At 52.6% G+C, this 12,361-nt stretch overlaps 1 protein-coding gene across 3 annotated transcripts in view; it reads right to left on the reverse strand.

Annotated features, from left to right (window-relative positions):
- FRMPD3 (FERM and PDZ domain containing 3) overlaps positions 1 to 12,361 on the reverse strand; it is a 39,302-nt gene that overhangs the window by 9,654 nt on the left and 17,287 nt on the right. For all 3 annotated transcript variants that reach the window (XM_029068040.2, XM_029068039.2, XM_029068042.2), the window contains 6 exons: positions 11,943 to 12,062; positions 10,980 to 11,116; positions 10,489 to 10,621; positions 10,002 to 10,091; positions 7,517 to 7,696; positions 3,544 to 3,697 (listed from right to left, as the gene is read on the reverse strand). In XM_029068040.2, the coding sequence (XP_028923873.1) occupies positions 3,544 to 3,697; positions 7,517 to 7,696; positions 10,002 to 10,091; positions 10,489 to 10,621; positions 10,980 to 11,116; positions 11,943 to 12,062 (814 nt within the window). The remainder of the gene's footprint in view (positions 1 to 3,543; positions 3,698 to 7,516; positions 7,697 to 10,001; positions 10,092 to 10,488; positions 10,622 to 10,979; positions 11,117 to 11,942; positions 12,063 to 12,361) is intronic.

Raw genomic sequence — 12,361 nt, forward strand, 5'->3', positions numbered from 1 at the left:
GTGAAACAGGAAGGATGGTTGTGCTGTCTACAGTGAAGGGAAAGGCAGTGGAAGGACAGGGTTTAGGTGTGAAGATAAGTTGTTCTGCGAGGTGATGGGCAGGACATCCAAGAAAAAGATGTCTTGAAAGCAGGAGGAAATGCTACAGTGCAGAGAGGGAGAGAGATCAGGGCTAGAGATGATTCGGAAATCATACGCGTTGAAACCATGGGAGCGAATGAGTTCTGCAAGGGAGTGGCTGTAGATGGAGAATAGAAGGGGACCCAGAACAGAACCTTGAGGGACCCTCACTGGAGAGTGGGAGGTAGAGGAGTAACCCGTGAAAGAGACTGAGAATGGGCAGCCAGAGAGTTAGGAGGAGAACTAGGAGAGGACAGTGTTAGTGAAGCCGAGGTTGGTTAATGTTTCCAGGAGAAGGGGATGGTAGACAGTGTCAGAGGCAGCTGAGAGGTTGAGGAGGATTAGGATAGAACAGGAGCCACTGAATTTGTCAAGAAAGAGATCACTGGTGACCTTAGAGAGGGTGGTTTCTGTTGAGTGGAAGGGAGGGAAGCTAGATTGGAGGGGGTCAAGGAAAGAATTGGAGGAGAGACACTTGAGACAGTGGATGTCCTAGAAAGCACCCTAGATCTCTTCCAAGGTTTGCCTGCTCCAGAGATTAGTTCTGGGCACCTAACTCTGGCTTCTGGGAGCTGGGCTAACGCGGGTGTTTTGGGAGCTGGTGCAGAGTCTGAGCTACTGTTTCAGGATAGTAGGTGGGATGGTGGGGGAAAGGGGAAAAGAGGCTGTGGATAACCTGAAGAACCTCCCAAGACCTTACTGCCCTCTCTGAAGGATGGAGAGCAGCAGTATCCTGTCATTGGTCAGCACTGGTGGTTCAGTGGTAGAATTCTCCCCTGCCACGTGGCAGGCCCTGGTTCGATTCCCGGACAGTGCGGTTATCTTTGGAAGCAGCGTAGCCTAGTGGATAGAGCACGGACCTGGGAGTCCGAAGGTCATGGGTTCTAATCCTGGTTCTTCCATTTGTCTGCTCTGTGACCTTGGGCAAGTCACTTCACTTCTCTGGGCCTCCGTTCCCTCATCTGTAAAATAGGGACTGAAACTGTGAGCTCCACATGGGACAAGGACTGTGTCCAGCCCGATTTGCTTGTATCCACCTCAATGTTTAGTACAGTGCCTGGCACATAGTAAGCGCTTAACAAATACCACAATTATTATTATTTCAAATATGGCCACCCACATATTAGCACCAATTTTTTCCAGGAATTTGACTGTAGTCCCCAGCCCTGAGCCTTCAACCCCTATTCTCTAGACCCAGCCCCCCAGTCCCTATTCCCTAGCCCTAGCTCCCAGGCCCCATCTCCTTAGCCCCAGCTCAAATTCCTGAAAGACCATTTATTTGCCCACAAGTAAAAGGGCCCCGTGTGAACGCTCGTTGAACTCAGCGGGCGAGGCTGGGGCTGCATGAACCACCCATGGAGCCAGGCAGCCCAGCTCCGATATTCCTCTGGTCTGGGCTGTCTCTCCCTACTACACTCTGACAGCTCTCAAGAACTTACAGATTTGCCCTTAGGGAAAAAGAAGAGAAACGAGTCTTTGATTAAAAGAGACTTTGTATCATTTGGTGCTACAAACAGAAGGAACATAAAACCCAACCATGCTGAAATTTGCCAGCAGAGGCTGCAGACCAAACTGATTAGAACCAAAAAACTCAGTTCAGATTCAGTCTTCCCTGGCTTGTTTAGCATCTTTCATTCTCTCATCCCTCAGGAGAGACATCCCCAGTAATACCACTGGCCTGAGTTTGGCCAGCCTGAGATGATTAGGATCAGAGTGGAAAAGACCCTCTGGGGGGTCAACTGGTCCATCCTCCTGTTCCAGTGGGGTGGCCTTAACCCAGGTCTGGAAGTTCAAAATATATGTGATCTCTTTTTTTAAAAAATGCTATTTGTTAAGCACTTACTATGTGCCAGGCACTGTACTAAGCATTGGGGTAGATACAAGCTAATCAGGTTAGACCCAATATGGGTCACACATAGGGCACACAGTCTGAATTCCCATTCTACAGATGAAGTAGCTGGGGTACAGAGAAGTTAAGTGACGTGCCCAGGGTCACACTGTAGATAGACTGTAAGCCCGTAGTGGGCAGGGACTGTCTCTCTTTATTGCTGAATTGTACTTTCCAAGCTCTTAGTACAGTGCTCCGCACACAGTAAGCACTCAATAAATACGACTGAACGAATGAATGAATGAATAAATGACAGAGCCAGCATTAGAACTCAGGTCCTTCTTACTCCTAGGCCTGTGCTCTGTCCACCAGTCCACACTGCTTCTCAAGGGCTTACCACCTTCCTCAGCTGCTTTTTCCCACAGCCCCTATGTTTGCTATCAGGAAGTTCTATCTCATGACTAGCCCAATTCCTGTTTGCTGCAGGTTAAACCAAAGCCTCTTTGAACGGTCCCATTACATCTGGATCAGAGACATTCAGCCTGTTGCTTTTTCTTCCTCCTCACCCCCCTTCCCTTTCCCCTTCCCCCTCTTGTCTTACGTCCCCTTTCTTTCTATTCTTCCCCTTTCCTCCTCCTCCCCTTCCAGGGATTGATCTTCCTCAAGCTCCCTCTCTGCACCCGCTGAGGAGTCTGACACAAGTCTGACCTGCTGACAGAAGACTGTCATCATATTTAAACTGAGGGTGGTGTTCCTTGATGAGGAAGCCCCCAGTGCATGAGGGTGGGGAGAGGATTAATGTAGAGGGGGCAAGGGGCTGGGGTTGGGTTTGTGGTTTAAACTCCAGAGGAAAGTTCTAGGAGGTGATTAATTAGCAAAACTTGGCGGGAGGATTAATGGTGGAGAAGGTCCTAGCTGGGGAGGGTCCACATAGCCCCACCCCCAGCCCCTGCCGTCTGCTGACTTTGGTGGCTTGTGGCACCCGCCGAAGCCTCTCTCTCCCCGCGCCCGGCCCCAAGACCGTGGGGCCCGAAGGCCTTTTTCATTGGTTAGCTTGTTCTCCAGCACTGGTTACAACTCGCTTAGCAGGCCTAGAGTCCTGGAGTCCTGTTCTTCTGTTTCACACTAGAAGGTAAGTTTGTTGTGGGCAGGGAATGAGTCTGTTATATTATCATGTTGTACTCCACCTAGCTCTTAGTACAGTACTCTGCACACAGAAAGCACTCAGTACATGATTGATCGATTGACCGACCGCTCTGACCGATGGGACCGGCCGCCCCTTTGGCGTGCTCTTTGTTCAGGAGATGAGCTGCACCAGGTGAGAGTCCGGATGAACATTTTGATGAAGCAGCACGGTAGAACCCCTGCAGACCACAACTGTTCGGGTGAGCCTGTCCCCGTGAGCCTGGCCTTTCGTGTCTGTGCTCATCCCCATCTCGGCAGCTGGGAAGGTAGCCCACGCGCCTGCCGGGCAGGAATGGACAAAAGGCAGAGGCCCCCGTTGGGACGGCTCCTGGGGAGCAGGAAGAACCTTGCTCTTGGGGGTGCCGGGAGGAAGGGGCCAGGTGCCCATGGAGAACAAGACTGAAACATACCTGCCTTGATCACTGGGGGCACCGGGGGCACGGGGGGCTGACTGGTGGGCTTGGAGAAGATCATCTTCTTGGAGTCCAGCAGGAGACGACAGTATCCGGCGATCAGGCAGGCGAAGTTGGTGGCTTCTGGCCACTCCATCAGCAACACCAGAGGCTGGGGAGAAGGGAGAGAAGGAGGACATGAAGGGTAATAATAATGTTGGTATTTGTTCTAAGCGCTGGGGTAGACACAGGGGAATCAGGTTGCCCCACGTGGGGCTCACAGTCTTCATCCCCATTTCACAGATGAGGGAACTGAGGCACAGAGAAGTTAAGTGACTTGCCCACAGTCACACAGCTGACAAGTGGCAGAGCTGGCATTCGAACTCATGACCTGTGACTCCAAAGCCCGTGCTCTTTCCACTGAGCCATGTGGGAAACAGAAGAGATGGGGCTTAAGGCAGGAGAGGGTGCAGACCTTGGGAGGCAGGGTGGTTGTAGCCCGGGAAAAAGCCTGAGTCTGTCAGGAAAGTGAGAATAATTTTCCTCCTCCTCTCCTCCCTCTGGGGATGTGAAGACCCTCAAGACGGTCGTAAGCCAACGTCTTGGGCTCTAGGGGGAAGGATTGATTCTGTGCAATGCAAGAGCAAGGTGATTCTTGGAGGACCATTTCTAGAATAGATATTTTTCACACTTCTTTCTCTGGACTGGAGAAGCAGCATGGCTTAGTGGAAAGAGCACGGGCTCGGGAGCCAGAGGTCATGGGTTTGAGTCCCAGCTCTGCCACTTGTCAGCTGTGTGACTGTGGGCAAGTCACTTAACTTCTCTGTGTCTCAGTTCCCTCATCTGTAAAATGGGGATTAAGACAGTGAGCCTCATGTGGCACAACCTGATTACCCTGTATCTACCCCAGCGCTTAGAACAGTGCTCTGCACAAAGTAAGCGCTTAACAGATACCGACATTATTATTATTATTGACTGCTGGGTTCCATCCCCCAATCGCTTCCTCACCCTCTCCTCCTCCCAAACAATGCCCCCATGCCGTTGAGCCTAAGCTGACTGGCTGAGAGGGAGGAGGAGCAGGGGAAGGGACCAGGCAGTGGAGGAGGAGAGCCCTGCGCACCCCCTTCACCCATTTGTGCTCAATATTCCCTCCTCTGTATTCTTTGCCAGTGCACAGAACAGTGCTCTGCACACAGTATTTATTTTGTTAATGAATTTTTTATTATTTTGTTTTGTTTTTTGTTATTTATTTTGTTAATGAATTGTACATCGCCTCGATTCTATTTAGTTGCCATTGTTTTTACGAGATGTTCTTCCCCTTGACGCTGTTTAGTGCCATTGTTCTTGTCTGTCCGTCTCCCCCGATTAGACTGTAAGCCCGTCAAACGGCAGGGACTGTCTCTATCTGTTGCCGACTTGTTCATCCCAAGCGCTTAGTACAGTGCTCTGCACATAGTAAGCGCTCAATAAATACTATTGAATGAACAGTAAGGGCTCAATAAATACTATTACTACTAACCCCCAGCATTGCTTTGGAGCTCTGGCCTTCCCACCTCTGCAGGCTGGGGAGTGTCCCCTCCATGGGATTGGCACAAAACCAATGTGGCATGTCCTCCCTGGGTCCAGAAGCCAAGCTGAGATGTCAGCTGTACTTTTTGCTCCTGGCAACGGGCTGTGGGCTGGCCTGGCCCCGTGGGGCTCCAGCAGTCGGCCCCGAGCCTCCTGGGGGATCTTCTGTGTTCCTGGCAGCTCCGCCTGCCCCTGGGTTTGGAAAATCTTTCCAACAACTGTGCTTGGGGGTTTGTCTGACCAGCTCAGGCATACAGGCCATGCCCCACTACTCATCAGCAGCAGGATCGGGGTCTGTCTTCAAGTCTGGTAAGGTACTGACCATTCAGTCCTTCATTCCCCCCTCTTTCCTTCTCGGCTGTCCTCCCATTCATGTCTGGACCAGAGATCAACATCTAATCACCCAGGAGCAAAGGCAATTCCGGGCCTTCCTTTCAGCCCTGTCTGCGGTTTAGAAAGGAGAAAGGTACCAGGAACACCAGGCCAGCTCAGCTTGGCAGGGAGTTGGCGGCGAATTTGCCCAGGCAGACAGCCCTGGCTTTGTACTCCACACCTGTTCCCTGATCTGAGCCCAACCCCGAGGAAGGCTCAGTGGCACCAACAGAGTAGATTTGGCTGCCTGTGATCTCAGCTTCCAGATCAGCTCATCTCACTTCTCTCCTCTTGCCTGTGAAACAGTGATAACAACACCTTGCCTTTGATATCGCTCTGAATCCCAAAGTGCAGCAGGGGAGCTTAACAGGTCTTCCACCAGTGGAATGCAGCCCCCTCAGGGGTGGAGAATGGCTAGGCTTTAACAGCCCTGTAGGGATCATTTGACATCAGAGGGAGGGAACGGAGGGAGTGGAGGGGCTGGTCCCGCTCCAGCCTCCAACTCAGAGATCCATCGAGCAGTGTGGTACCTACTGAATGCCAAGCACCGTACTGACGGCTTGGACAGGGCACGGCACGGTTGGGCATCTCATGGGGGTGCTGTGGGAGAGCCTCTCACCCATCTCGCCTTCCCGCGGGATTTTGGAAGGGGAGGGGGCTGCTGTGCCTTTCAATCAGTGGAAAGATCGAAAGGACGGACACCTTGGGTCAACCTAAGGCTTTTTATTTGCGTCCATTACACCGTGGACTCGGACTCCTGAGCCCCTTCGAGGTTCCAAAATCGATAGTCAGATTCCAGGAACAGGAACGGCCCGGTGACGGTTCAATTCATTCTCCCCCTATGTTTCCCTGTGTCGAATCTAGATCTCAGCTAAGTGCAGGCTGGCGGAAAGCCCTGCTGGGAGACATGAAGCCAATTATCCTGAGGCTTTTGATTCAGTTGCATTTGGCATGGCGTCAGCCCTCCTATTGCTTCTGCTCCTCAGGCAGACGCTTGCCTAACCTGAGAGAGTAATGCCTTCGGCCAGAGAAGGGCTATCCCATTTCGAAAAACAAGCGGTTTAATCTGGCCTGAAAGTCAGGGGACCTGAGTTCTAATCTCGGTTCTGCCCCTTACCTGCTGGGTGACCTGGGATGAGTCACTTAATTTCTCTGTGCCTCAGTTCCCTAATCTGCAAAATGGGGATTCAATACCTGTTCTCCCTCCTACTTAGACCGTGAGCACCCTGTGGGACCAGCACTTAGCACAGGGCTTGGCACATAGTGAGCGCTTAACAAATAGTACCATTATTACTATTATTATTTTTATCATTAGGTTCTGAAGCCCTGGGGTGCTGGGGGAAGGGATGGGGAGAGAGAGGACAGAGGAGACCACCCAGGTCTTTTTAGGTCTGATCATTTCTCGAGCTCCTAAAACCACTGTTTGGCTCTGCTGCCCACCATCCCCTCTCCAGAAGTAGCCCCATGTCTGCTGGAAAACCACCTGGAAGCTAAATACTTGGCCCAGGAAGCCCTTCCCTCAGACAGAGTTATTCATCAACAGATGTGAATTAGGTCTGAATAGACATTGTCAGTCTTGTGCCTATCTTTAGTGCTAAGAGCTTGAGAGAAAAGCTACTGAAGGACATCAGTGAATCAGAACCGATAATAATAATCACAATAATAATAATTTTAAAACATCATATTTGTTAAGCACTTACTATATACCAAGCACTAGGGTAGGTAAAATATAAGCACATCGGTCCAAGTCTCTGTACTACAGGAGCTCATAGTCTAGGGGGAGGGAGAACGGTATTTTATTTCCATTTCAAAATGAGGAAACTGAGGCCCCAAGCAGTTAAGTGACCACCTGCCCAAGGTCACACACCTCAGGAGGGCTCCTCCCAGGGCCTGAGCTCCCCACGCCACAACTCATCACCCGTGTTTTCTTCCTTACAGCTCCTCTCTTTCAACTCGTGAGAGGAAGAATGGCAGCAAGCCTCCCCCTCCCTCCTCCTTCCCTCCCCCGGGCCCACGGGAGCCAGAAGCCCCCTGACCCACCAGGGCCTACCTTGGCATCCAGGATGCTAGTCTCCACACGGGCCACACCCTGGTTCTCCCGAAACAACTGGATCTTGCTGACCTTGCTGAACTCGGACAGCACCGTGGTCAGGTTGGTCTTCAGGTCAATGACGTGGCTGATGCCATGTCGGGGCCCCACCAGCAGCGTGGTGGCCGGCTGCTTCTCATCCTGGAGGTCGGTGAGAGGACGCCAACCCAGAAAATGAAGGGTAGGGAGAGCCGGGAAAGGAGGAAGAGAGATGAGATTAGGCCCTGTCGGCCTGCAGGGCGGAGGTAGGTCACAGGGTGGTGAGGGTGACGGGGGCAAGGGGATCTTTCAGGTCCGGGTTTGCTCTGCGGAGGCATGGAGGTCTGCTCTGGGCAGCTCCCATAAATACTAACTAAGCACTTCCTACTTTCCATTGTCCAATCTCCTCCCACCACCTGAAGTGCTTTCCTCAGATCCTCAGAGACCTGGTGGCTCAGGCGTTTGGAGATTTCCTCTGCTATTAAATCCCCCACTTTCAACTGGCACAATCTCTACCCCTGCCTGCCACCCCCCCTCCCCCCCCGCCTGGCCCCAACCCCTTCTTTGCACAGACAGCAAGACATCAGAGATCAATCAGCACAGAACACCCCCAACCCCTCCCCGTGCCCCGCAAGGAAATTTGCAGACAGCCGAGGCCCTTTAAAAATGTATCACCCAGTCGATGGACCCATGAAATATTCAGCTCTGCAGAAGCCCAACCTAAAAGGAAAAGCAGGCTTCAGACTGGAGCAATTTAGCTCAATTTAGAGGGCCAGGCTGTGGGGTAGGGAGGAAGGAAGGAAGGGAGGGAGGGAGGGAGGGAGGGAGGGAGGGAGGGAGGACATGAAGAGAAAAAAATGGAACAGATCCATATAAGCCCTGAGAAAGCTTTCTCTCCCTGCGCTCTGAGGGCCAGTGCTGAAATTCAGGTTGCTGCTAGCCATGATTGCTGCAGCTCAGGCTGGGGCATTTGCTAATCACTCTGGATAAGGCCACGGGTCACACTGTCAAGTTTTGGAGCTGGACACCCACCATTGCTCTCCCACGTCTCCCTCAGGCAGATTTCCTGATCCGCCCCCTCCTATTAAATTCCTGCCCCTTTTCACCCCCATATTCAAAATGAAAAGTTGGCACCTCTTTTCTTTACCCCCACCCCCATCGGGCTGATGTCAGTCTCTTCTAAGATGTTTGGACTTTCAGATCCCTAATATTATTATTAATTAATTATAATTGGGGATTTTAGTACATTTTATATGCTCTAATAAAATAATATAATATCACATTATAGAATACTATAAACAATACAGACTCTATATAATTATATTAATAATATATTAATAACAATATAAATAGAATTTATGTGCCCAAAACTGTACTAAGTGCCGTGTAGATACAATACAACTGGATTGGACACTGTCCCAGTCCCACATGGGGTTCAAGGTCTGAGGGGGAGAGAGAACAGGTATTTAATCTCCATTTTACAGACGAGGAAACTGGGATTTAGAGAAATTAAATGACTTGTCTAAGATCACCCAGAAGGCAAGTGGTGAACTGGGATTGAAACCCAGGCCTTCTGACACCCTGTCGCATGCATGAGGCCATCCTACTTGTTTAAGACACTCTCTAAGCATCCTTGGCTCAGTGGATAGAGCACAGGCTTGGGAGACAGAGGTCATGGGTTCTAATCCTGGCTCTGCCACTTGTCAGCTGTGTGAATTTGGGCAAGTCACTTAACTTCTCGGTGCTTCAGTTACTTCATCTGTAAATTGGGATTATTCATTCAATAGTATTTATTGAGCGCTTACTATGTGCAGAGCACTGTACTAAGCGCTTGGGATGAACAAGTCGGCAACAGATAGAGACAGTCCCTGCCGTTTGACGGGCTTACGGTCTGATCGGGGGAGACGGACAGACAAGAACAATGGCAATAAACAGAGTCAAGGGGAAGAACATCTCCTAAAAACAATGGCAACTAATTAGGACTGTGAGGCACACGTGAGACAACTCGATTACCTTGTATCTCCCCCAGCGCTTAGACCAGTGCTTGGCACAAAGTAAGTGACAAATACTATCATTATGATTATTATTAGTATCCCTGTGCTATCTCAAAGGTCGCTGTTCCTCCGTTTTCTTGTTTTCTATTTTTCCCTTTCATCCAACTCTCTTTTTTCCTTACTGCTCCCCTTCCACACACGTCCTTCCCGCTGCTTCAAGCCTAGAGGTGTCTTGGGGGCTCCGAGGGCTTTTAGGAGAACCCCAGGCCTGGGTGGTTTCCTAAGCCACCAGCCCAGAAGCCCCATATGATGTTTCCAATAACCGGTCTCCACAGTATATCAACTTTGAAACTCTGCTTGGAAAACCCATTGGATTCCTTCTCTCTCTTCTCTCCACTGTCACTCCCTCCCCCCGCTCCCAAACCCCCACCCCAATATCATCACCTTCCTCTCTTCACCCACCCGGCACTCACCAGCCCCACAGTGTTGAACAGAACTCCAGCAAAGGTGGGGACTTCGTTCAGAGTCCTCAGGTATTGGAGCTTCGCCTGGGTGGCTGAGGCCTGTGGGGAGGACACAGCCTGTGATGTCGAACCAAAGGATCATGAGAAAAGAAAGTCTTGTCCTCAGAGAGGGAGGACAATCATGGGAAAGGAAAGACTTGTCCTCAGAGTGCAAAGGAGTTTGAGAAAGGAGATCCCTTCTTCCTAGAAGGAGCCTGCATGTGGGTCAGGAGGATTTGCATCTTCTCTGAACACTGACCCCAGTCTCTCTGAAGGTGTTCTCCCCCCTACTGTTGCTTGAGGAGCACACTCGGGGATGAGGCAGGAGTGGTGAGTGTCGGTTCAAACTCTCTCCCCTGTGGCGGCTCTTATTTCATTTCCGCTGCTCCCCAGACCTCTGCACTGTGGACCGGGGCCCCCTGGGAGGGGCAGGGGGAGTAGGGGAGGCCACAGGTACCTTGTGGCCCCCGCAGCTGGGAGCCTGGGCCTGGTGTGCCTGCAGTTGCTGAGAGAGGGATTTCCGGAGCCGTTTCTCTTTGATGCTCTGCAGGAGGGAGGGAGGCAGGAAGGGCTCCAGACCCCACTCCTTCCTGAAAGCAGAAGAGAAGGAGGGAAAGAGTGAGAGATAGACAGGAGGCAGAGGCAATCAGTAGGGGGAGGGAGACGTGTGTCTCCTGCTCTGCATCGTCTGCTTTGTGTCCCCTGCTCTGAACCTTCTGCTTTTTATAGGAAAAGTGGAGTCAGGGCCCAGGCCCCTTATACGTTGAAGAAGTCTCACGTTTCCCCGGGCCCAACTCATCCCGGCTCCTGCCATCCTCACCTGGGGTTCCACCTCCCAGAGACATAACCACTTTTCCTTCTCCCCACCTCCACAGCTCCCCAGCTGCCCTGGGGGTCCTGGGGAGTCAGGATCCTGGGCCTGGGTGGGAGGGCCGGTACCGCACTCACTCTACGTTCTTGAGAGAGACCTTCTGGCTGGGCCTGGTAGCTGAGACGGTGATGTAGATGTGGAGGGCGGAGAGGCCCAGCAGCGTTTCCGGCTTGGGGTCTGTCCCAAAACGTTCTCGGATCACGTCGTTCCGGCTCTGGGGAGGAAGAGGGAGAGAGGCGCCCAGAGGCACGGAACCCTGAGTGACTGCCCCAGCCCCTGAGCGGAAGGGGGATGGACTGGGAGGGGGGGCCTCGAGGACAGGGTGCGGTGGATGTCCAAGCTGTGGGGAGGGGGAGGCAACCATAGACTCCCCATCTATATTCCCATCCCCTTCTTCTTGCCCTGGGCCTGTGCCCTACACCCCTCAACCCCAGCCCTGGTGTGAGCACACCAGAGTGGGCCTAGCCAGCGAGTCAGAGGACTGGCTCCGGGGCCAGCTCCCCATCTGGGACTCCTTCTCCGGGTGACAGAGGGGTCAGTGTCTCCAGACCTGCTCCCACCCAGCCGCAAGGTCTTCTGGGGCTTCTACATGAGCGGATGATCAGAGGGTTGGCTGCCTGAGGCTCTGGAGCCACAATTTGGCCACTGCGGCCCGGACCAGGGGAACCAAACTGTGGCTCGTCAGGAGGCAAAAGGTAGGGCTGGGGATCACCTACATCTAAGCCTCTGCCCCTGCCCCCTTGTAAAATCTTCCTAGTGGAGGGTCAGGAGGTTTGTGAGAGGGTTGCAGCAGGGGGCAGAGGTGAGGGGATAGGGTAGGGGCCTGTGGCAGGGAGCTGGGGCTGAGTGCAGGGGCAAAAGTTGGGGGCAGGAGCTAGGGCAGGGGTGGGGGCTGAATCAGGAAGCTGGGTTTTGGGGCAGGAGTGAGGGGTTGGGATTGGGTACTAGGGTGGAAGTCCTGGGGTGGTGGGGACCTGGAGTGGGGGAAGGGTTGTAGGGCAGGAGAGGGGCAGGGGACACGAGACCCCAGTGACTCCTACCTGGATGTAGAGGTACTCGAAGGCAGCAGGGTCCCGGCGCAGCAGCTCCACGGGGTCCTTGGGGAAGAAGCTCACCCGGAACAGGCATCTCATGCCCTGGTAGTGGGTCCGCTGCACCACCTGTGCCATGGGGATGGAGCAGTGATGGGGCAGGGGGAGGGAGGGCGAGACGCAGAGCAGCGCAGAGGAGGAGCCCACACAACCCTGCCCGGGGAGGGAAAGGAGTCGGAGGCCAGGAGGGCTGTCACCTTTACTTTCCCTCCAGCTCTGAGAGGAAGGGCAGGAGGTCTGGAAGGGGCGAGGGAGGGAAGTTGGGAAGGATGCCAATGAAACCCCTTCCAAGCCTCCCTACCCCTCTGAAATAACAGTAATAGTAATAAAAATAATAACAATAATAATAGTGTTTGTTAAGCACTTAC

Source organism: Ornithorhynchus anatinus, chromosome 6, assembly GCF_004115215.2.
Source record: "Ornithorhynchus anatinus isolate Pmale09 chromosome 6, mOrnAna1.pri.v4, whole genome shotgun sequence".
Classification (NCBI taxonomy): Eukaryota; Metazoa; Chordata; class Mammalia; order Monotremata; family Ornithorhynchidae; genus Ornithorhynchus; species Ornithorhynchus anatinus.